Source organism: Impatiens glandulifera, chromosome 4 (assembly GCF_907164915.1).
Source record: "Impatiens glandulifera chromosome 4, dImpGla2.1, whole genome shotgun sequence".
NCBI classification, from domain to species: Eukaryota; Viridiplantae; Streptophyta; class Magnoliopsida; order Ericales; family Balsaminaceae; genus Impatiens; species Impatiens glandulifera.
In genome coordinates this window covers 2,973,981-2,999,093 of record NC_061865.1, presented here as the reverse complement: position 1 = coordinate 2,999,093, position 25,113 = coordinate 2,973,981, and the positions used below count along the sequence as shown (strand labels likewise).

General features: G+C 28.6%; 1 protein-coding gene across 1 annotated transcript; it reads left to right on the top strand.

Annotated features, from left to right (window-relative positions):
- The first annotated feature begins 15,459 nt into the window (after positions 1–15,459).
- LOC124933839 (protein PXR1-like) lies at positions 15,460–22,300 on the top strand. Its single transcript, XM_047474279.1, has 2 exons — positions 15,460–15,622; positions 22,068–22,300. Exons 1-2 carry the CDS (start codon positions 15,460–15,462, stop codon positions 22,298–22,300), a joined length of 396 nt encoding a protein of 131 aa, XP_047330235.1.
- The last annotated feature ends 2,813 nt before the right edge of the window (positions 22,301–25,113 follow it).

Genomic DNA, 25,113 nt, shown 5'->3' with positions numbered 1-25,113 from the left:
GATTGCAGTACCTCCTAGAGTATAAATATACCCTGTTATATATTCTTCCTACTATCAACATCACCACCATTGTCAACATCAACATATCCTTCCAAACCCATATTAGACTTTCGAAAACACAAGGCGAGACCCGTACTTCCTCTTAAGTATCGTAGTATCCACTTTACTGCTTCCCAATGTTGTCTACCTGGGTTGCTCATGAATCTGCTAACAACTTCCACTGCATGTGCTATGTCTAGTCTTGTGCAAACCATCGCATACATAATACAACCAATGACAGAGGCATACGGAACAGTGGCCATGTAATTTTTCTCCTCCTCTGTTGAAGATGACTGATCTTTAGATAGTCTGAAGTGACTAGCTAAGGGGGTAGTAACTGGTTTTGCATCATACAAGTTGAACCTGCTAAGAACTTTCTTCACATATTCTTCTTGTGAAAGCTTGAGAACTTCTTCATCCCTGAAAATTCTCATCCCAAGGATTTGTTTAGCAGCACCCAAATCCTTCATTGCAAACTTTTTAGACAACTCGTTTTGAGCTTGTTAATCTCATACAAATTTGCTCCAGCAATCAACATGTCATCAACATAGAGGAGCAGAATAATGTACGATTTATCAAACCTCTTAATATAGCAGCAATGATCAGCTTCACACCTTAGAAAATTGTTACTTTTCATGAAGCTATCGAACTTCTTGTACCATTTCCTTGGAGCCTGTTTCAAACCATACAGACTCTTCTGAAGCTTACACACAAGCTCATTTTTTCCTTTGATTTCAAATCCTTCTGGTTGTCGCATGTAAATCTCTTCATCTAAATCACCATAAAGAAAAGCAGTTTTGACATCCATTTATTGAAGATGAAGGTCTTCTTTCACAACCAAACTCAAAATAGTTCTAATTGTCATCAATTTAACTACTGGAGAGAAGATCTCATTGTAGTCAATACCTTCTTTCTGTTGAAATCCTTTCACAACCAATCTTGCCTTGTACCTCATGGTTTTATCATGTTCTTCTTTAATCCTGAAGATCCATTTGTTGTGAAGTGCTTTCTTTCCATTTGGTAGCTCAGTGAGCTCCCAAGTCTGATTCAACATCAAAGAGTCCATCTCATCTTTCATAGCAGACTCCCACTTAATCGATTCATCATATTGTATTGCTTCCTCATAATATTCAGGTTCACCTCTATCTGTCAACAAGATATAGTTCAGAGATGGAGACCACATCTCAACTGGTTTTCGATTCCTTGATGATCTTCTCAACTGTATAACCGGTGTTTGCTGATTTACCTCTGGGGCCACGTTCTCAACGATTTCATCTTCAACAACACATTGTTCTTCTTCGACAACCGGTATATATTTAGCTAAAAATTGTCTCAAATCGACTATACCAGTCTCTTCCAACTTGGAATCACCATCTGATGTCTTCCCAACACAATCTTTGTAGAGAACATGTTCATTGAAGATAACATTTCTGATACGAATGATCTTCCGATTTTGATTATCCCAGAAACGATAACCAAACTCGATATCACCATAACCAATGAAAAAACATTTATTAGACTTTGGATCAAACTTGCTCCTATCACATTCATTAATATGAACATATGATAAACATCCAAACACTTTCAAATAAGAAAAGTTTACCTTTTTATTGCTCCAAGCTTCTTCAGGAATTCTGAATTCAAGAGGAACAGAGGGTCCCCTGTTTATCAAATAGGCAGCAGTATTTATAGCTTCTGCCCAGAAGGTTTTAGGCAGCCCTGCATGCAATCTCATGCTTCTAGCACGCTCGTTCAATGTTCGAATCATTCTTTCAGCTACTCCATTCTCTTGAGGCGTTCGGGGAACAGTCTTCACCATACTGATCTCATTCTCAACACAATACTCTTTGAAATCTGAATTGATATATTCACCTCCGTTGTCGGATCTTAAGCACTTAACTTTCTGATTTGTTTCATTTTCAACCAAAGCCTTCCACTTCTTGAAAATAGAAAATACTTCAGACTTGTGCTTCATAAAGTAAACCCATATTTTTCTTGTTGAATCATCTATAAAAGTCACATAGTAGTATGATCCGCCAATAGAAGAAACAGGTGCAGGTCCACACACATCAGTGTACCAACTCTAGTCTTTCTTTCTTGAGCTCCTTCCCAGTTTTTAAGAAACTCACCCGTTTTTGTTTTTTAAAAATGCAGTTTTCGCATAACTGATGTTCAACAGACTTCAGTTCTGGAATCTGTCCATTCTTCAAAAGAATTTTCATCCATTTTTCACTCATATGGCCCAACCTGCAATGCCACAACTCACTGTTCTTCGAGTCATCAACTACAGCAGCAACTATTTCTCTGCAAGTTGAAGTCGTGTATAACGTTCCAGTTTTGTGACCTCGAGCAACAACAATTGCTTCTTTAGTCACCTTCCACGCACCATTTCCACAACTAAAATTGTGACCTTCTTCATCAAATTGTGTAACAGAAATCAGATTGCGCATTAAACCTGGAATGTGTCTCACCTTAGTAATCTTCCAAACAGAACCATTTGCCATCTTCAATTTGATGTCACCAATGCCAACAATATCCAGTGGCTCACCATCTGCGAGATAAACTTTCCCACAGTTTCCAGCCACATAGTTCTCCATTAATTCTTTGTGAGCAGTGGTGTGGAAAGACGCTCCTGAGTCCAAAACTCATGAATCTATCGGGCTATCAACAGACATAAGTAATGCATTAGTGACAGATTCTGTAACAACGTTGGCTGCATCATTTTTATCATCATCATTTTTCTTCGGTGCTTTGCAGTTCCTCTTTAAATGACCCTGATTACCACAATTCCAGCACTCAAATGTCCGCCCAGACTTGGACTGACTCCTCATGCTCCTTGACATAGATCTGCTCTTACCTCGGTTGAAATTTCTATCATTATCTCTTCCCTTATTTTCCACATTCAGAGCAGAACCTTTGAATGTTTCACCAGAATCAATTTTACGAACCTCTTCAGCAAGAATACGATCTCTAACTTCAACAAATTTCAGTTTAACATTTCCAACTGAATTACTAATTGATGCCCTCATAGGTTCTCAACTATTTGGTAGAGATGCTAACAAAATCAGGGCACTAACTTCATCCCCAAAATCAATCTCAACATATAGCAATTGATTCACAATTGTATTGAATTCATTCAAATGAGTAGTGACAGAAGTACCATCAACCATTCTTAAGTAAAAGAGTCTTTTCATTAAGTGTACCTTGTTGTTAGCAGATGGTTTCTCATACATATCAGAAAGAGCTTTCATCAGACCAATGGTGGTCTTCTCCTTTGCTACATTGTGAGCAACTATCTTGGCTAGCGTCAATCGGACAACTCCCAAAACCTGTCTATCAAGGAGTTTCCATTCAGCTTCATCCATCTTCTCTGGTTTCTCACTCAAAGGAACATGAAGCTTCTTTCCATAGAGATAATCTTCAATATGCATTCTCCAGAAGGCATAATCTGTCCCATCGAATCTTCCAATCCCATGTCCTATACTATTCTCACTTTCCATTGTTTCCAATGCTCAGATCTAGCCTAACTGCTCTAATATCAGTTGTTAGGATTTGTATCTCCCAAATCCGACATGTTTGAAAACAATCTGTAAAAACACAAGAAAGAAGAACATAAGAACACACAGATTTATAGTGGTTCACTCAAATTGAGCTACATCCACTTCAGCCACCACCAGATTTCACTATGAAGAAGAAGGAATACAGAGTTTTTGCCTCACACTTTATCTCTCTAGAATTCTGTCTTAACAATGTAAACCCTTAATAATCACATATTTATAGGGTAAACATTCAGGTAATAAACCTAAATAACTTTGGTCAGGCCCAAGCCCAAAACCAAAAAAGATAAACCCAATAAACTCTAATTAACAATGAAGAGTTTATTATAAGTGTAGGCTCCATATTTAATTATATATATAAATAATAATAATATATAATTGTTAGTATTTTTAAATTAAACTTTTACAATATTAAGTAACTCTAAATTTTACGAAATTTTACGAGTTTATATGTAACCAACGATTTTACGTAAACTCTCAATTTTGACAATTTTAGTGCAAACCATTGGAAACAAATGAACCCAAAAACATAGGTTGGGTTTCAGTTAAAAGAAATTTCAAAAAATGGTAAGAAAAACACATTAACCTTTAAAGTCAGCTAAGGGTCGAATCATTATATCATGTCTTTATATTAGTTATAATTTTATCTTCTTAAACAAGGTAATTAATGCATAAAAATATCTTGTTAAAAAAAATAACAAGAGCATACATAAGAAAACTACAACAAAGCAACATGCAAGTAAAAAAAGTGAAACTAGTCTTAAAGTAAGTAAGAGAAAGGACACATACCTAACTATACCTAACTATTGAACTTTAAGTTACTCGAGAAGGTCAAGATTAATGACACAAAGAGAAAAGTCGGGTGAAGTAGTAATGCACCCGATTTAGGGCCGGGGCAACCCAAATGAAGATTGGAGTTGATGGAGTTCATGTCAATTTACTTGATTTGTCTTTTTTTTCAAAAGTTCTGCTCTTGAAATCAATGATTCACCATACAATTTTTATTTTTTTATTATTTTGCAATGTTTTAAAGAGCCCAAACCAAACATAACCAAATATATAAAGTATTTAAATAATAAATTGTAACAAACAAGTGACAATTATAGGACGATCGGTAAATGAGTTTAAATAATAAGATTAAAAATACAGGATAAACTTCTAAACAATTTGACCGTTTGAACTACTTATTATTATTTTTTCTAGGAATTTTGAACTAATAAACTTTCAAGCATTGTCTACACCGTTTTAGTAACACTCATCCAACATCAAATAAATTTCAATAATTACCAATATTGCCAAGTGTAGGAAATTTCATAGTAGGCTTTAACTATTAAAAAAGGGGAAATATGCCTAACTTGGGAAGTGATCTTGTTAATGGCACATGAGTTCATTGACATGGAGGACTAAGATTGAGTTTCGACTTTGATACGATTATGTGAATCCTTTATTTATTTGATTTTTAAGCTCGGGTGTGTGGATGATTGAGAAAATTAATGACCGAGAATTCTAATTTGTAGTTAATGGTGGGTAAATTGTGGGATTAGTGCTTATTTGGACAACAGTGACAGACAGAAACAATGGGTTTTCATATACTTTTACATTTGGACCAAAATAAATATTGATCAATAGGGAGGACCATTGACAATACCAAATAGTGTTGCTATTGATCTTAAGCAAGTTATATTGAACTAAAAAGTAAGAACTAAGATCAATAAGGTCGCTATCAAATAAGTTCTTATTAAATTCCTAAAATATATCACACATATTTTTTGCGACAAAATGTGTCAATTAATGATTATCTTGGAACATACTACAAAAAAATGAATTTCTTCTAGCAAATGTAGTTGTCTCTAGCACTACAAATCTCGTCCTTCCATAACACTTTCACTCACACTATGTTTGAAAAATAAAGTAATGGCCAACATAGAACATGCAAATTAACAAACATCATTGAAAATATATAGACTCTGATGCATAGAACGTGCAAACTAACAAACATTGATCGAAGATATATGAACCCGATGGATAGAACGTGCAAGCTAACAAACATTAATTGGAGATATATGGATCCGATGTATAGAACGTTCAAGTTAACAAACATTGATTGAATATATATGGAAATGGTGTATAGAATGTCCAAGCTAACAAACATTGATTGAAGTTATATGGACCAGATGTATAGAACGTGCAAGCTAACAAACATTGATTGAAAATATATGAACCCGATGTATAGAACGTGCAATCTAACGAACATTGATTGAAGATATATGGACCCAATGTATAGAACGTGCAAATTAACAAACAATATTGATTAAAGATATATGGACCCGATGTATAAAATGTGCAAACTAACAAACATTGATTAAAGATATTTGAATATGTATAAAACGTGCAAGTTAACAAATTGCATATATAGACCCGATATATATTATTGAGCTACCACTAAAGGAAGTCTTAGAAAAGGCCATTAATTGTTAGGAAATATAAAAACCTATAACCTTTAAATCGACAATTGGTAATTGAGACTTTATAATTATTGATTATCTCCGACAACCATAACAACATTAAGATGAATGATTCTTTTTAACTAAGGCTTGTCACTATTTTTGGAATTGTTAGTCGTCAATCCCATCTATTAGCCCAAAGTAGTCTAATTTTATTTTTATTACCAAATTAAGTTGCATTGAATTATATCAAAGAACTAAGATTACACTATAAAATATAATATACAATTCAAAGGGTGAGGTTTCAACATTTAGTTGATTCTTTACATATAATTTGTTGCGAAAACAACTTTAAAATAAATGGTAAACAAATTTAAAAGGGATGAAAGGAAGAGAAATAAGAAAAACTAAGATATAATACTAATTATAGTTCAACATGACAGATTTAGTTCCTCCAAAAAGTTCCTCCAAAACCTTATGCAATTTATTGAATTTGAATTCTATGATTTAGTTCCTCCAAAAAGTTCCTCCAAAACCTTATGCAATTTATTGAATTTGAATTCTTAACAATTGGATTTGTTTGATATTTAATTATTTCAATTTATTATTTTTATCTGTTCTAAGTTATTTAATTTATATACTAAACGTTTATTTATATCTGATAACTTATTAACAAAAACTTAGTGTATCAACTAACTACAATTTCTTATTAAGTTTCTTTAATACTTTTGTTATTTTTAAATTGTAAGTCAAACCACGATTAGGGTTCGTTTGATGTTAGGTTTATTTTATTAATAATATTTTTTTAAAATTTAAATTGTATTTAAATAAAGTAAAAATATTTTAGTATTTAGATAGATAAATGAAGTGATTATGTAGTTGATAAATTTTGAATGGTTAATATTGTAGTCAGAAAAATAATAAGGCATTGTTTGATTGAGTTTTTATAAAATTTATAATCAAATCATACTTAATTCATTAATCAAAATATTAAATTCTCTAATATTTAAAAAAAAAAGAATTATATCATCATATGTTAATACCATTTAAATTTTTTTACTAAAAAAAACATTTACCTTTTCAAAATTACCATCTATTAATATTTTTTAAATGAACTCAAGTTTATTTAAATAAATTTTAACAGAATAAACTATAAGATTGACTTCTACAATAATTACACCCTAATCATTAGTGAAATTTTATTTTTAAAAACTATTTTTATTACTAATTAGTTAGTAGGTTTTGATAAATTATAATTATGTTATACATATATTACCATTATTAAGTTATTAAACATAAACATACATTTAAATGAGTTTAATAATAAGAAAATATAAATATTAGATTTTATTATTTAGAAGAAGAAAAGATTCCATTTGAGAGATTAAAAAATGAAAATCAGATGAGATTAATTGTTTAGAGTGAATGCATCTATTAATAAATGTGAACACCATTAATTAGCCCCCACAAAATTCAATGAAATTGATGTTCATATTTCAAACCTCAAATGTACCTGCCATCAATCCAATCCAAACTTAGGCTCAATTCTTTTTAATTTTTTTAAAAAATTCATTCAAAATCAATTTTCCATTCAATCATTTCTCAACAATCACATCACTTCTTTTATTAACCAAAATATTAAAATACCTTTTATTTTAAATTATTATTTTTTATTTTATTCATATATATTAATACCATTTAAGTCTTTTTACCAAAAATAATCATTATTTTCTCAAAATCATTATCAATTATTAATTTTTTTCCACTATAATTTTTTTCAAAATTAGAATAAGATCTTAATTATATATCCCACAGATAGTTCAAGACCAACTTGACTTGTACGGTTGTTTTTTAACATTATTTTTTTTCTCAATTATATCACTAACATTTTTTTTATCACTAAAAACCACTATTTAAAATATAGGAACTAGGAAACATCATTTTCATTTAAAATGTTCAAATTTTGATCTCTTAAGAACTTATAAAATAAATATATAGTATAATATTGTATATTAACATCTTTGTTACTAAAAAATATTATATTTCTCAAAATTATTATAAATTATTTTTTTTTAACAATTTAAGGTTTATTTTTAAAATCCAAACTATGTATATTGTTTTTTTTTTAAATCTCAATTAACCTTATTTAAATTTTTAATTTTTTTATTTATTATCACGTCCTTTTGTATTTAATTTTTATAACATGAAATAGAGAAATTTGATTGTTTTAATCGATGAATCATATGATTTTACATATTGTCACGATGTCGCAAAATATATGAAGTCTTTTGTGAAATTCCACCGGAATACAATGAGTTATGTCGAAGACTGTAAGTGATTATTGAAAAATATGGATCGAGGCGGTTAAAAAATCAAGAATTGTAAAATAGATATTTGTCCCAATAATTTTTTTGTTACACTATTTGTTAGGAAAAAATCAGAAAACATTTAATAACTAAAGTAGATCGTTAATGACAATTTACAATGTCATTATCGCTATGTATTATATCCTGAAACATATAAATTCGTGTGAGATGATATTGTTTTTCTTTAAGATCTTTTGAGCCAACTAGGTGTATTTATGTTTCTTAAAAAAAAATCTAATTTTATTAAATTTTTATTTTAATATTATGTTTTTGTCGTTTTACTTAAACAATTACAAAATTAATATTTAAAAAAATAAAAAAAGTTAATGAATGAAGTGATTAATTTTTTTTAAAACATGATAATTAATGTTTTATTAAAACTTTATAAAAAAAATTATCAAATGACCTCTAATAACCCACTATTTTTTATTTGGATTAAAATTCAAATAATTCAAAGCCGAATAAATGAAAGTTTTCTTACATTTTACACCATAAACTGATTAAACCACTTTATCCACTAAATAGTATTGTATAAGATACTAAATATCTTAGGTTATTATTAATGCTACTAAAAATGCCCTAAATTAAAGTTAGATAGCGATTTTGAAGATCATGCTAATTTCCTTCAAACAATAAATTTTAGTTCTAAAAAGATCATCACCCTCCTTCTTGAGTAATAATACTTAAGCCTGGTTTGGATTAAATAATATTGTGATCTTGTCATACCACAGTTTGTTCATTTGGATAAAATGAAATGATAACTTTACAAAGAATTTTAGTCCAAATGAACTAATACATATTCCATTTGATTGAATGACCTTCATTTCGAAAGGGAATAAGGGATAGATATAATTAGATTAATCACATATTGCAACTTGCATATACCTTAATTAATGTACCAAAACAATATTTAAATTAATATCTCCTCATACAACTATTTTTCCTTTTATACAACTTTTTCCTTACCAATAATTACTTTGCATTATAGAATAGTGGCGAAGCTTCATATATTTGCAAAATAATTGAACTTTTGTGTTTTTTTATTGTATTCAAATGTATAATATATATATATATATATATTATTTTTATTCCAATAATTAAACTTTGCATTATAGAATAGTGGCGAAACTTCATATATTGCAAATAATTGAACTTTTGTGTTTTGTTATTGTATTCAAATGTCTATTATATATATATATATATATATATATATATATATATATATATATATATATATATATTGTATTAACAATTTAAAATAAGAAAGTTACCAAGATCGATTAGCAAATAATGCACAATTAAATTGGAATTTCCAAGTTAAAAACACCTCATTTATTTAGAAAACTCATATTAGTGGGAAAAAAAAGAGAACAAAAGAAAACTATGAAATCAATTTCAATAGAAACAAACCAACAACCTATGAGCTAAGAAAATTTGGGAGATGTATAATTCAACAAATTTATCTCGTGTTTTAGAGTTAAGCTTGTGAAAATAGGTATGCAATGTTTTGAACAAGTGTATTTATACGTTCGTTAAGAGAATAGACTATACTATAGAAAATATTTATATTCCATAGCCTCAATGTTATACAGAGTTCTCAATTTTATGTAACTTCTCAATGTATCACACTCTCCCCAACTTATAAGTATCTTGTGATGTATGCGATTTTTCAATATGGACACCACTTTGCCGTCTTTCATTTGTAACTTCAAATTTGCTCATGATTACGACTTTAGAAATGACTCACGAGACATAATATTTTTGCATATTCAAGAAGTGATCCCTGGTTGTCTTTGATAACATTTGTAATGTCTCACATACATGGGTATGTCAAGGACGAATCTAGGATTTGAAATTAGATTGACTTAAAAAAATTAAATGAGCTTGAAAAATAAAGGAAAAAAATAAGTAAATATTTCATCGAATAGTCAATTAGATTTAAAATTTTAAAAATTAAAGAATAATTTAACCTTATTTTTTTAAGAAAAATGTGGACTGAGGCTATGGGTATTGTTAGGATTGGTGAAGAGGATGATAGCCTATGAATATTATCTACATTTCTTATTGAGATCTAACCATAGATTTAAGAGAGTTCGTTTGTACTTTTATTTTAGTTGATATGAAAACTATTAGTTTTTTTAAATTCTTATAAAATATATATGATTGAAAATTATTTAAGTTAAACAATAAAAACAATACAAAAGAAAATACCACCTACCACACTGAAGAATAACTAATAAAAAATTTTAAAATGATATATTATTTCTCTTAATTTTTTGGACTGACATAATTTTGTTTGTTTCTGATAACCATTTTTACATAACTTTCTACCAAAAGTAAAAGTATATAAACTTTATGTAAAGTATTGGCTGGCATTAAAAGGCTTATGGGCCACTACCTTTCTTCGAGAATAGCCCCCGGCCCATGTGTCAAATCAGTCCATCATTACAGGTTCTTATTCAACATTGGGTTGCTTTTGGGCCCATCTACTTATTTTATTTAACTTGTCCGTTTCTACTTGTAAAATTAGACAACAAACGTCCCATCTCATTCTATATTATTTTATTATTATTATTATTTTTTTTTATTTCATTATAATATAATTGAGGACCCGGATTTTAAATTTATCTATTCATTAAAAGAGTAGTTTCTTGAAATATTATTTTTAGAAAGTATTTAAAAAAATGGTTTCACTATTATTTTTGTAATTTGAAATATTTAAATAATTTTGTTTGATATCTATAATGAATAATTAAGTTATTCAGTGAAAAAAATCACATCAATTAGTACTTAATAAAATAATACTTTAATTTTTTTAATTATGTATGAAAAAAAATTAATTAATAAAATGATGAAATAAAAGGTTAAGTGTCTCGGTGAGTAATGATTAATTAATAAAACATATACTTAATAAAATGACAAACCGACCATTGAGATCGATTTTGTAAAAACAAACCGTAATGAGTTCGGTCAGTTCGGTTGGATTGGAATGGTTTCGGTTTATTATGTAAAATGATTAATTATTTATGAATCAGCCTTAATTTAAATAGTATTAACAATTAGAAAGAAAAAAAATAAATGACTGCAAAAGGCAATTGTATCCAAGGTGAAAATTGAAGCAAGCCTTCTTGACCATATAGATTGTTTAGAAGCCTCGATCTCGGTTTAAATGCTCGTTTAGCTCTGTGGTAGAGCGAGGCTCATCGCCACAAGGTCATGGTTCAAGCCTTCTTGACCATTTAAATAAAAAAATCCTAAGATTCATCTCAACATAATCTAAAAAGACTAACCGAAGATTAATCAGTTAACATGGTAATCTAGTAATAACATCGAAAAGACAACTTTAACTATAAAGGGTAAAATAGTCTGTACTTTCCGAACAACAGTAGTTAGATCTTATAACCTCAAACCAAACAATATTGATTCATTAGATTAAAGCACACCTAAGTCTCATTCAGATAATGGTTTATGAATGTGATTTAGGGTTGGTAGGGATATATTTGAGTAAAAAGACTTTATTTTGTTTATCAATTCTTCAATATATCTCAAATAGGCATCTACATCTATATAGTAAATGAATATTTATATTTTGATGAGGTCTATATTTTTAAATTAACTAAAGATATTAATCTAATACTCTTTATGGATTTTTACTAAATATGTAGTTTCTCAAAATTAAGTGAATTAGTATTTTAGATAAACAGGAATTTTTTCAAATAACTCCTAATCAAACAAGATGCAATTGTGAATGTACATGTGAACTTATTTGAGAAAAAAAGTTTTTTAGTTTTACCTAAGTTTTTTCTCCTAAAAATTCTTGTATAATAATTTTTTTTTTTTAAATTTAAGACTAATTTACTTTCGAGTTGAGAGGGTATGGTTTATGTAAGAGAATGGTTACTTAGAGGAGGAGGGGTTAGGATGTTGGGTCGTTTTATTTAATATATATATATATATATATATTAAATTTAATTAAATGATAATTTTGATACTTAAATGGATAAAATTATTAATTAGATTGTTGATATAATGTGAGTTTTGGGATAAAAAATGGGTTTGATCCCGATAACCCATTCATCGAACAAGCTAAGTGCGACGACTCTGATAGTTGAGGTTTGGAATCAAGTATTGATGGAATTAGGAATTGTAGTTAAGAAAGTTGTTTTCAATTTGAAATACGAGAACAACTTCAATTGTTTTTTGATATAAAATTAAATATAGCTAATTAAAAATTAAACCAATTTTTTTTTTAATAAACAACCTCAAACAAGCTAGATATTTGAATTTGTAAGATGTTTTCAATTTGAAATATTAGCACATGTGAATTAGGAATTGTTTTCAATTATAAATATTTTGTATGGATTCAAATTGTTTGAATAATCTCATGTTTCTTTTAAATAAGCATGTTGGACAAATAACAGCTTAACTAGGTTACTCAAATAAACAGATACATATTATTTTTCTTTAGAGTTAGTTTGATGTTAGTTATTTGAATGTTAATTTTTATTGTTTTTTTAAAAAGAAGTAATAGTTTATTTGGATTTTTAATTAATTAAATAATTATAATATTTTTTTATTAGAATTTTAATTTTATAATAATAAATAATGTATTTTAATTAATAATTTAAATGATTTAATTATTGAAATAAATATAATTTTGATAAAAAAAAAATTCAAATAACTCGCGTCAACCTCGCTCTTCTGAGAATAAGTTAAACAAATAACTAAATATAATAAATATAAATCAGAATTACTAATGATTATATATAAAAAGTGAGCTGTAAAAGTTTTTAAAAATAATAAATACAGTAAAGAATAAATCAAACTAGTCTTAAAAAAATTAAATAGGAAAAAAGTATAATAATAGTTTGATATTAAAAAAACATTTTATAAAAAGAAAATTTAATATATAGAAAAGTATGAGAATGGGTTAAGATATTTGATTAATTATTATTTAAAAACCATGGTGGAGATTATGCCACTGAGTAACAATTTTTTAAATCAATTTTTAAATAATCATTTTGAAATAAAGATTAGAGACACATTAGGGTTGAAATTAAATGATAAATTCATCCACTTTTCACTTTTCATGTAATATTCTTAATATATAATTTTAATTATAGTTTTATTAACCCACAGTATATTTGTCATTATTATTCTCTCTCTAAGCTGTAATATTCTATTTTAACCGTAATGAATAGTTTTCTCCTTTATCCGTGGTTTTCTCGTATTTAGTATCCACGTAAATCTTGTGTTATTTACGCGTTTTCTTGATTATACTTCGTCTCTATTTTATCTTGATTAATCTCAGATTCAATCATGTTTTTCAACAAGTTCGGTGTTTTATAAGTCGTGTCTCGATGTGGTTTCTCTTAACTGCGTTGGGAATGGAGGCAGATTGTTTGTATATCGACGTTTTGACACATGATTATCACTTGTTCAGTTTTAGTCGGTTTGTTTCGGACTATCATTTATTATTGTTTTTTATTATCCTCCGATTTGTTTCAAACTCTTTTTATAGTAATCGGCTTGGCATGATGTGAGACTCGACAATAAAAATTGTATAAGGTTTACATTCACACTTATATATTGAGTTTTTTTTGTGTGGCATCTTCTGACTTGGGTGTTTTGTTATGTAGAGATGAGTTTCATGTACCATTTCATAGAATCTATCGATGAAAGACTTTGTTCAATAAAGCAAATTTCCTATTTTTGTTCTTTATCCCAAAAATGTAATGCGTCAAATCCAAGTATGTCAATCGAATTATACTTTGATATATATATCAATCGAATTATACTTTGATATATATATATTATATAATTTGTACAGCTTAGTGTTCTCGGAAGTACATATCTAGACCAAGAAACATTAGTACATTCTCTAACGAAATCCACGTGAAGCCTCGTTTGATCAGCAAGATCAAACACCTTATAAGCAAATAGTAGGACTCAATCAATGAACTAGAAATGTATTCACTCAATGTATAGAGACTTGAAGAACAAAATCAAACAAGACATAATTGGATTAGAGGTCGGCATCAGCTGGCCCGGCCCGGCCCGGCCCAGCCTGTCGTGCCAAACAGTGATACGTGTCATATCGTGTCGTGCCTCATGTTAATCGTGTCATGCTTGTGTCGTGTCTAACAATAAAATATCTCGGTCCAGCCCGGCCTGTTGGTCCATGTCGTGTCGAGTCGTGCTTCTCGTGCCGAGATGTGTCGTGCCGAGCTGTGTCGTGTCGTGTCGTGCCAACGGACTAGACCAGGTCGTATAACAACTTTGTTAGCCTTCTAAAAAAATAATTTTAAAAAAATATGGGGTCGCACCCTTTCGAGTTGCCTACGTATCTTACAAATTTGCATGCCTCAAATTTGTAAAAATCAGACCCTCACGTAGTTCTAACTTACCTTAGATTAAATCTGTAATGTTCTATAATCAGTTGTCTCCTACACCTTCGTTGGAATCGGTATCAGATGTGCCTTCAATTTCTCGCATACAACCTTGATATTGTTAATTAATCTCCACATAGAATATAATCAAATAATGCAATAATCTAACATACAAATAATACATTAATCTAACATTTAAATAATCTAACTTAATCTAACAATCCAATAATCTAACATTTAAATAATCTAACATCAAATAAACCAACAATCCAATAATTTAACCTAACATCAAATAATCTAACAATGAAATAATCTAACAGTCTAACTAATCTAACATAACATTCAATAATTCAATATTCCAATAATATAACCTAACATCCAAATAATCCATTAACCTAACATCAATAATCTAACATACAAATAATTCATTAACCTAACATGCTATAATTTTAAATAAGAACTAACCTGGATTTTAAAGGGCAGCGGCGGCATGCAACTTCAATTAGCGACAGTAGGGGTAGGGCAACTTCAAACGGCGGCGAAGTGCAGAAAGAGAATGAAAGAAGAGTATTGGAAAGAGATTGAAAAAGAATGAAGAGTATTTAGAACATTGAAAGAGATTGAACTAACCTGATTGCAGAGGAACCGACGACGGAGAACGGAGATGACTTCTTCAACCGGCGGCGGCGGAGAGCGGAGAGCGGAGATGACTTCTTCAACCGGCGGCAACTTGAACAAGCGGCGGAGAAGAGAAGAAGAGAATGGGAGTAGGGAGCAAAGAAGAGAAGAAAGAAAGGAGGAAAAAAGAAAGAAAATGGCACTCTCGGGTTTTATTAGGGTATCAGTAAAGGTTTTAGAAAAATCGTTACAAATGTTTAATCGACATCAATAACGATTTTAAGGATAACCGTTACTAATATCCCTTCTAGAAACGAACCGACAGACTACGTATAGTAACAATTTTGAGAATAACTGTTACCATTGCTAGTATCAGTAACATTTTGAAAAGAAACTGTTACTGATACGTCTGGTGTGAAATAAAAAACGAAATCATATTAAGAACGGTTTTAAGGATAATCGTTACTAATACCCCTTATAGAAACAAAATGCTAGACTACGTATCAGTAACGGTTTTGAGAATAACCGTTACCAATGCAGTATCAGTAACAGTTTGAAGGAAAATCGTTATTGATACGTCTTGTGTGAAATAAGAATGAAGACATATTAGTAACGATTTTAAGGATAACCGTTACTGATACCCCTTGAAGAAACGAAACGATAGACTATGTATCAGAAACAATTTTGAGAATAACCATTACCAATGCTTGTATCAGTAACGGTTTTGAAGAATAACCGTTACTGATATCACTTGACAAAAGAATCGACCGATGGCGTATCAGTAACGGTTTTAAAGTAGAACCGTTACTAATACCCTTATTTCAAAAAAGACGATTAAAAACACTAGTATTTGTAACGGATCTTCTATATACTCGTTACTGAACATTTTCATCAGTAACTGTTTTATAGGGTCGTTACTGATATCTTGATAATAGTAACGGTTTAATATATCCGTTATGATAAAAAGTAAGGGCGTTACCGTTACTAAAATTCGTTACCAAATCTTCTTTTTCTACTAGTGTTAAATAAAACGATAAAAATGACAAAAGAAAAAAAAAATTAATTAAAAAAAAAAGAGAAACAATAACAACACACAAATTCCCCCTAAAAGCACTAAAATTATCATTTATCAATCATAGACTATACATGGAATAGGTTTTAATCAAAGTTGGAAATAATATTGGTGTGTACATTTCCGGTTAAGCTTCAAGTCTTCTCAAGATGCACCATTGTTTTTTAATTTTTTTTTACAATTATATTCCAATAAACACAAATCTTCTCCAAGTGATTTTTTCACATGGAATGTACAAGCTATTATGTATTTGTAGACATATTTTTTTTTTTCTCTTTGTCGTTGTTCAAACAATTATTTATACAATAATGTGAATTATATTTAATGTATTTTTTTTAATGTCCAGAGTTCTAATTTTTATGTCCATTTAGATAATATTATTAAAAAAATAACAAAAACAATTGCACAAAATAAAACAATAAACACTAGCTAGAAAACTAAGAACGTAAATTAAATATATTACCGGCGTTTAATTTATCTTTATCGACGCTAATTTATTAATCATTAAAACCTTTTTCCGACCCTTTTCTAGCCACTATATTACTCCTTGGAAAAAGATTATTTAGTGTAATGGGTTCTAATTAAAATGAATTTCATGGGTAATTCTATATACTTTTATTTTATATCAGATTTATTTAGGCTAAATTATATCGACTTAACATATACTTGAATTAATTGATATATAACTGATTACAAATAAATATTTCTTCTCTTGGTAAAGAAAAAATTACAAGATTAATTAACAAAAAAAATTAACATTATCATTGTCACAAACTTTCTAGGATCGTATGTCAATAAACAACTTTCCCTCAAAAAGATAAAGTAAGAATTGTGTGAAGTGACAATTTTATTTGAACTTCCCAATTAATTAAAAAAATCTTGGGTTCTTTTCTTTTTGGTTGACAACACTTACAAGACTAGGAAATAAGAAACCGATTCAATTAGTTTAAATGAAAAAGTCTTCGATTCTAAGTTTTACTTTTAAGTAAAAACTCATTTAAGTTAACTGTTATCATAACTGAAGATCATACTAACTTTAGGCATACCAGACTTGGTTTGATGTTCAAATATGATAAAATTAATAGAGTAAATTTATATAAGATTTAATATAATATAAATTGAAATTTTTAAATGAATCATTTGATCATAGGAGTGTTAATTATTGGAATAGGGACAATTTCTCCACCTAAATAATCCAACTCTAAATTAATCATGATAAACCCTGAAACTCTAAATAATTTTAAAAAAAATATCTCACGTAATTCCAAAATAAAAACCTCTAAATATTTTAGACAATAAAGAAGATTGAAAGTGAAGACCAACAATTAGAGATTTAGAAACAAATGGACCAAATATAGGTTAGGCGGCAATTACAGAAATTTCAAAAATTAGTATTATGAAAAAGAAATTAAACATTTAAAATCGACGAAGGATCTAATAATTATATCATGTCTTTATATTTGTTATAATTTTATTTTATTTTCTTATGCAATGTCATTAATGCATAAATTATCTATTTTCTAAATATTGTTTTTTTTCTTTAATTGCAACTATATATCTTCATTTCATTTTTTAAAATATCTAATAATTTGAATTTAAAGGCATGATTGTGTAATCGTTTTAATTTCATATTTTAAAAAAATAAAATATGTCCAATTATGGGCAATCTCGACATTATTATTATTATTATTTAAATGATTCATGTATATTAGAGAATGATAAGGATCGTTTAAATAAAACAACAAAAAGAATGATATAAGAAAATAAAAGACAAAACATTAAAATAAAAAATAAAATACAAACTTGTTGTCTAACAAATTATCGAGCTCGTAGATTATTGAGAATGACGATTAACTCCCGACCGTTTCCACCGGTTTTCTGGAACAAATCTTAGAAAATGTAATAATAATAATTATAATTATTGAGAATGACGATTAACTCCCGACCGTTTCCACCGGTTTTCCGGAACAAATCTCTGAAAATGTAATAATAATTATAAATAATAGGCATAGAATGACTACGATCATTGAAATAAGTTCGATCATTTCATTTCAACCAGATAGATATGATATATTCTTCTTATAAATAAAATAACTTCTTCAAATAACTTTTTATTTAGTATATTCCAAGTTAATATTGTGTTCTTTTGTACTGTGTGTTTTCTTCTTTGTAACATTCAAAACATTTGATTGATTGGTTCAAGTAATTATTTATCACATGGGATCATTTTAAACAAAAATAATGATAATTTTAGAATTTTTATTTATTGTTCTCACACTTTAAAAGAAAAATAACCATTTTAAGCGTGATAAATTAAAATATTATTTTATAAGTATTATTTCCCAAATCAATGAGGCGAACGGATGCTTCAATTATTTGGGAACGAGTAAGACTTAGAATATTTGAGGTGGATTGTTTTTCTTTGAACGAACAAATTTGCATGGTTTGTTGTTCTGTATTGTTATTGAGTTTTTACCTTCAAAATTTACCTATTTAGTTGTGGAAACTGAATGGTGCTAAATGAAAATCACACATTTAAAAAATAATACTGCATAAAATAATACATTAATTTACCATGCTTAAAATGGCTTTTTTTTCTGACATTATAAGCGTTGTTCAAAAGTCTTGTCTACTCATACAAATATGATTACTATTCTAATAATTGATATAGAAATTTAACTTGCATTTCAATAGTCTAAATTTATATTGTTAGTTAATATTTGGTTTTTATTTATTTTAATATTCGATTTTTCTGATGTGGACGACTCATTTTATTTTTTCTATACCAATTTCAAAACAAAATATCCGAAGTATCTATAATCATTTATTTTTCTTTTAAGTGATAACAAAAAATAAAAATTCTAAAATCGTCATTATTTTTGTTTAAAATATCACATGTGATAAATAATTATTTGAACCAACCAATCAAATGTTCTAAACGTTACAAAGAAGAAAACACGTCGTCCAAAAGAACACAATATTAACTTGGAATATGATAAATAACAAGTTATTTGAAGAAGTTATTTTATGTATAAGAAAATATATTATAACTATCTAGTTGGAAAGAAATTACCGAACTTATTTTAATGATTGTAGTCGTTCTATGCATATTACTTATAATTATTATTTTTACGTTTTCTAATATTTGTTCCGAAAAATCGGTGAAAACGATTAGGAGGTTAATCGTCATTCTCGATGATCTACGAGCTCGATAATTTGTTAGACAACTAGTTTGTATTTTATTTTTTATTTTCATGTTTAGTCCTTTTTTTCTTATATCATTCTTCTATCGTTTTATTTAAATGATCCTTATCATTCTCTAATATACATGAACCATTTAAATATATAATAACAATAATGTCGAGATTGCCCATAATTGGATATATATTTTATTTTTTTTATGAAGTTAAAACGATTACACACGTTACTTTCAATTCAAATTATTATATATTTTTAAAATAAGTTGATGAAATGAAGATATATATAGTTGCAATAGAAGAAATAAACGATATTTAGAAAATAGATAATTTATGCATTAATGACCTTGTATAAGAAAATAAAACAAAATTATAACAAATATAAAGACATGATATAATTATTAGTTAGATCCTTGGTCGATTTTAAATATTAAATGATTGTTTTTGATAATAGTATTTTGGAAATTTCAATAATTGCAGCTCAACCTATATTTGGTCCATTTGTTTCTAATCACTAATGATTGGCCTTCTCGTTTCATGTTTTTTATTGCCTAAAATATTTACAGGTTTTTATTTTAGAATCTCATGAGATTTTTTTCTTTAAAATTATTTGGAGTTTTAGGGTTTATCATGATTAATTTAGAGTTTGATTATTTAGGTGGGGAAAATGGTCCCTATTCCATTTCAAACCCATAATTAACACTCCTAAGATCAAATGATTCATTTGAAAATTTCATTTTATGTCCTACCAAATTTTAGATAAACCTAATCTCTTAATTTTATCATATTTGAACATCAAACCAAGTTTTGTAGGCTTAAAGTTAGTACGATCTTCAGTTATGATTACAGTTAACTTAAATTAGTTTTTACTGAGAAGTAAAACTTAGAATCATAGACTTTTTTCATTTAAACTCAATTAATCGGTTTCTTAAAAAACACATTCTATAGATTTTGCCTTTCTCTATCCAAGATTTCTTTAATTAATTGGGAAGTCTAAATAAAATTGTCACTTCACATATAATTCTTACTTTATCTTTTTAAGGTAAAGTTGTTTATTGACATAAAATTCTCTCTTAGAAAGTTTATGACAGTGATAATGTTAATTTTTGTTAATTAATCTTGTAAATTTTTGTAATCAGTTATATATATCAATTAATTCAAGTATAGGAAGAAGCTTCCTAAACTAATTTCGTTCTCATTTAGGATTGTTAGATTAATGTTCAAACCTACCTCTACTCTACTGACTAATGGATAACCCAGAATCATATACAATAATCCTATTCCTATCACATGACTCGCAAAAACTTTACATTAAACTTGAAAAATCGAATGAAAACGATTTAGATTAAAATGGAGGAAGAATATTACCTTAAAGATAGAGTGGAAGACAATTGGATGCAACAGAAACTTTGAGAAAGAGCTCTTGGGGAAGAGTACGAGTACCGGCATATATAATTGATAGCACCTCTCTCTCTCATATATAATTGATTGAAGGGCACTCTGGTAATTATAAAAAAATATGATTTTCCTTCTTTTGTTTTGTTTTTTCTTTTAATTCCATTCTTTCCTTTTACTTTCTTTTAGTAGATTCCTTTTAAACGAGTCGACCCAGCCGTGTTTATGATCCATTGAGTCCGAAATTCGGAATTCTTATGGTTTCTTCACCCGTGACTTCAAATGATCATAACTTTAGATTCATGACTCCTCATAGAATGAGTGAGTAAGAATTGGAAATGTATGAATCTTTTCCACAATTTAGGGATCAATTGTTCCAAGACATGGCCATGTTTGAGAGCAATTGTTCTCAAACATGGTCATGTCCGGGACCAATTGCTCAAGTTCCTAACTAACAAGGAGGTATCATCTTCTCCAAACATAATTCAGCTAAGCTTTCAATTTCTAAATTTTCATTACTGTATGTATTACTATATCATGTTCTCAAATCTCTTAACTTAAAAAAAAAATAAAAACAGTTTCAAAATATTAAATCAAGTTCCCGGATATGGTCAGTTCGGGACCAATTGGTGCTTAACATGATCATGTTCTGGACCAATTCCTAACATTAAAATTCAAGTTTTGTCGTGTATCTTCTACAACTGTTATTGATAGTTTTTCTAAATTCAACCATGACAGTTTCTATAAACTAATAACTCAAATTTCTAACTCAGATACAGAAACTAGAAACACAATTAAATACAGTTTCCAAATATTAAATCAAGTTCCAGAACATTGACATGTTCGGGAAAACCCTAACTATAACTACATGGAACTTACCTAGTGTTGGACTTGGATGTAGTTAAAGAAATTTGATTCTCCTGAAAAGTAAAAGTAAAACGATTTTAGGGATTTTTGTTCGCTAACATTGTTGTTCGACATTGATTTTAGGGCTTACCATTTTTGAAGCTCGGAACGAAGATGAAATCGCCGAAGACCGAAGTCACGGAAGAAGGAAGAAGAAATCACCAAAGTCGCGGAAAAGGGAAGAAGAAATTGTCGAAGTTCCAAGTTGCGGAAGAAGGAACGGTTCAAAAATGGAGAAGAAATCGCCAAAGTTGGGGAGGGGAAGAAACAAGAAGAATGATTCGAAAATGGAGAGAGTGAGAAAGATAGGAAATTGAGAGGGAGGGATTAAAAATTAAAAATAGAGTTTTTTCTCTCTCATCCATCCACCGTGACTTTTTTTTTCCACGGGGAAGCCAGGTGGACGTCGTTGGGGTTCTCTGTCCAACATCGCTCTCCCTATCATTTTTCTTAGTGTAATGAGTTCTAATTAAATGAATTTCATGGTTCTAAACCTTTTTTATATCATATTTATTCTAATTTTAAATCTTTTATGTAGAACTCTTTCGACTTAACATATATACTTGAATTTATTGATATATAATGAATTACAAATAATTTTGTCTTCTCTTCTCTTGACAAATAAACATTTACAAGATTCATTACCAAAAAAGTAATCTTATCACTGACATAAAATTTCTAAGAGAGTATCCTATGTCAATAAATAACTTTACCTCAAAAACATAAAGTATGAATTATGTATGAAGTGACAATTTTGTTTGGACTTCCCAATTATTTAAAAAAATCTTGGGTAGAGAAAGGCAAAATCTATTAAAGATTGGCTTTTGTTTGGTAACAAGAATGAAAATACTCGAAATTATATATACACATATAATTACTCGAAACCGATTATTAGTTTAAATGAAAAACGTCTTGATTTTAAGTTTTACTTTCGTGTAAAAACTCAATTAAGTTAAATGTGATCATCGTACCAACTTTGAGCATACAAGATTTGATTTGATGTTCAAATATGATAAAATTAAAAGATGATGTTATATCTAAAATTTGGTACGACATAAATTAAAATTTTCAAATGAATAATTTGATCATAAGAGTTTTAATTTCTCAAAAGCATAATTTTCCCTACATAAATAATATAAATTAATCATGATAAACTATAAGTCAATGAATCGTGTAGCTCTACTTTGTTGGCGTGTCCTAGTTTCTTCTTTCTTACACATATCGAGTAATTTGTTAACATTGTGAATACGAGAACTAACCTCCTCAGTGGATAGTTCACAAATCTACTCATTCTCGTCAATGACATTAATTTAATTACATAAGTCAATGATTTTAGCACAAAGTAAAGCACAATTTCCAATGAACCAACTTTTGAGAAGCTTACAGAAATTCCTTAAATTCACAAAGAGATTATTCAATTAAGAACAACCCGATGAATGATTCACCCACCATGATTGCACACGCGGTATAAAATCATATATTTGATCAACCATTTATTTTCGAATTTAAATGGTCGACATGTTCTCTCCATCTTTCAGCGTTCTATTAAGATCGGTCGGTGATCTAAACAACTCCATGGAAGGACCTTTTGAAATATATTAGAAATCCTCGAAAGATTGATTCCCTAATTAGAAATCTATCATTACGAGAATGAACGTGACCCTCATTGTCATTAATTTTCCTAAAAGTGAATTGACCACCTTCCAAAGAAAAATCGATAAGTTCAAGTTTTTTAATTGTCTTTGAAACTCGCGCATTATGCTACTATGCCTATTAGCCCATTTCTTTTCAGACGAAAATCTCACTTTGTTCATGTCGCCCACAAAAACAATTGGTAAGTCCTAGAGACTAGCAATGTTCTTCGTCACATTAAAGAACTCAATTTTAAATTGTGTAAAACTAGTTCATAAATTGCATAAATTACCCATCAGAAATTATCCTCCCGATTTCTTAATTGAACGTTATTCGAGTATCTACCAAAATTAACATCCATTTTCTCATACATATCTTCATTTCATGCAACAAGAATATCACATGACGCCCCTATAGAATTAAGAGCCTACCAACAACACAACCTCCAATTACATAAATCTCTAACAATCAACTAATCCATCTTCCGCATTTTTGTCTTACTAAAACAGTATATGCCACAATCAAGGGTTCCCATTATTGACTTAATGCTACATCTTTTCACATCATCATTTAATCCATAAACATTTCAAGTAATAATTTTTCCAATCATTAATAAAATCTAGTCGAAATAACCCTTTCTCGGCTTCGAGACACGCTTTCCTACTTGTTTTAAAATATCTAATAATTTGAATTGAATTCATGATTGTGTAATGTTTTAAATTCATTAATTAAAAAAATAAAATATGTCCAATTATGGGCAATCTCGCATTATTTATATAAATATATATATATATATTTTAAATGGTTCAAATATATTAGAGAATGATCTTTTAAATAAAATGACAAAAGAATGATATATGAAAAAAAAAGAAAAAACTTGAAAATAAAAAATAAAATACAAACATATTGTCTAACAAATTATTGAGCTCGTAGATCATCGAGAATGACGATTAACTCCCAGATCGTTTTCATCGATTTTTCGGAATAAATCTCAAAAACGTAATAATAATAGTTATAAGTAATATGCATAAAACAACTACGATCAAGTTTGATAATTTCTTTCCAACCATATAATTACGATATATTCTTCTTATAAATAAAATAACTTCTTCAAATAACTTTTTTGTGTAGCATATTTCAAGTTAATATTGTGTTCTTTTACGGCGGTTTTCTTTCTTTGTAACGTTCAGATCATTTGATTGGTCATAGTTGATGTCGTTCAAGTAATTATTTATCACATTTGATCATTTTAAACAAAAATAATGACAATTTTAGAAATTTTATTTATTGTTCTCACACTTTAAAAGAAAAATAAATGATTATAGATACTTCGGATATTTTGTTTTGAAAATGGTATAGAAAAAATAAAATGAGTCGTCCACATAAGAAAATTGAATATTCAAATAAATAAAATCAGATATTAACTAACAATATAGATATTTAGCTATTGAAATGCAAGTTTATATTTCTGTATAATTGTTAGAATAGTAATCATATT

Coding starts and splice junctions, on each gene's coding strand:
- LOC124933839 (XM_047474279.1), top strand. CDS start 15,460: ATGACTTCTTCAACCGGCGGCGGCGGAGAGCGGAGAGCGGAGATGACT. Junction 15,623..22,067: donor AAAGAAAATGGCACTCTCGG/GTTTTATTAGGG, acceptor CATTGATTTTAG/GGCTTACCATTTTTGAAGCT.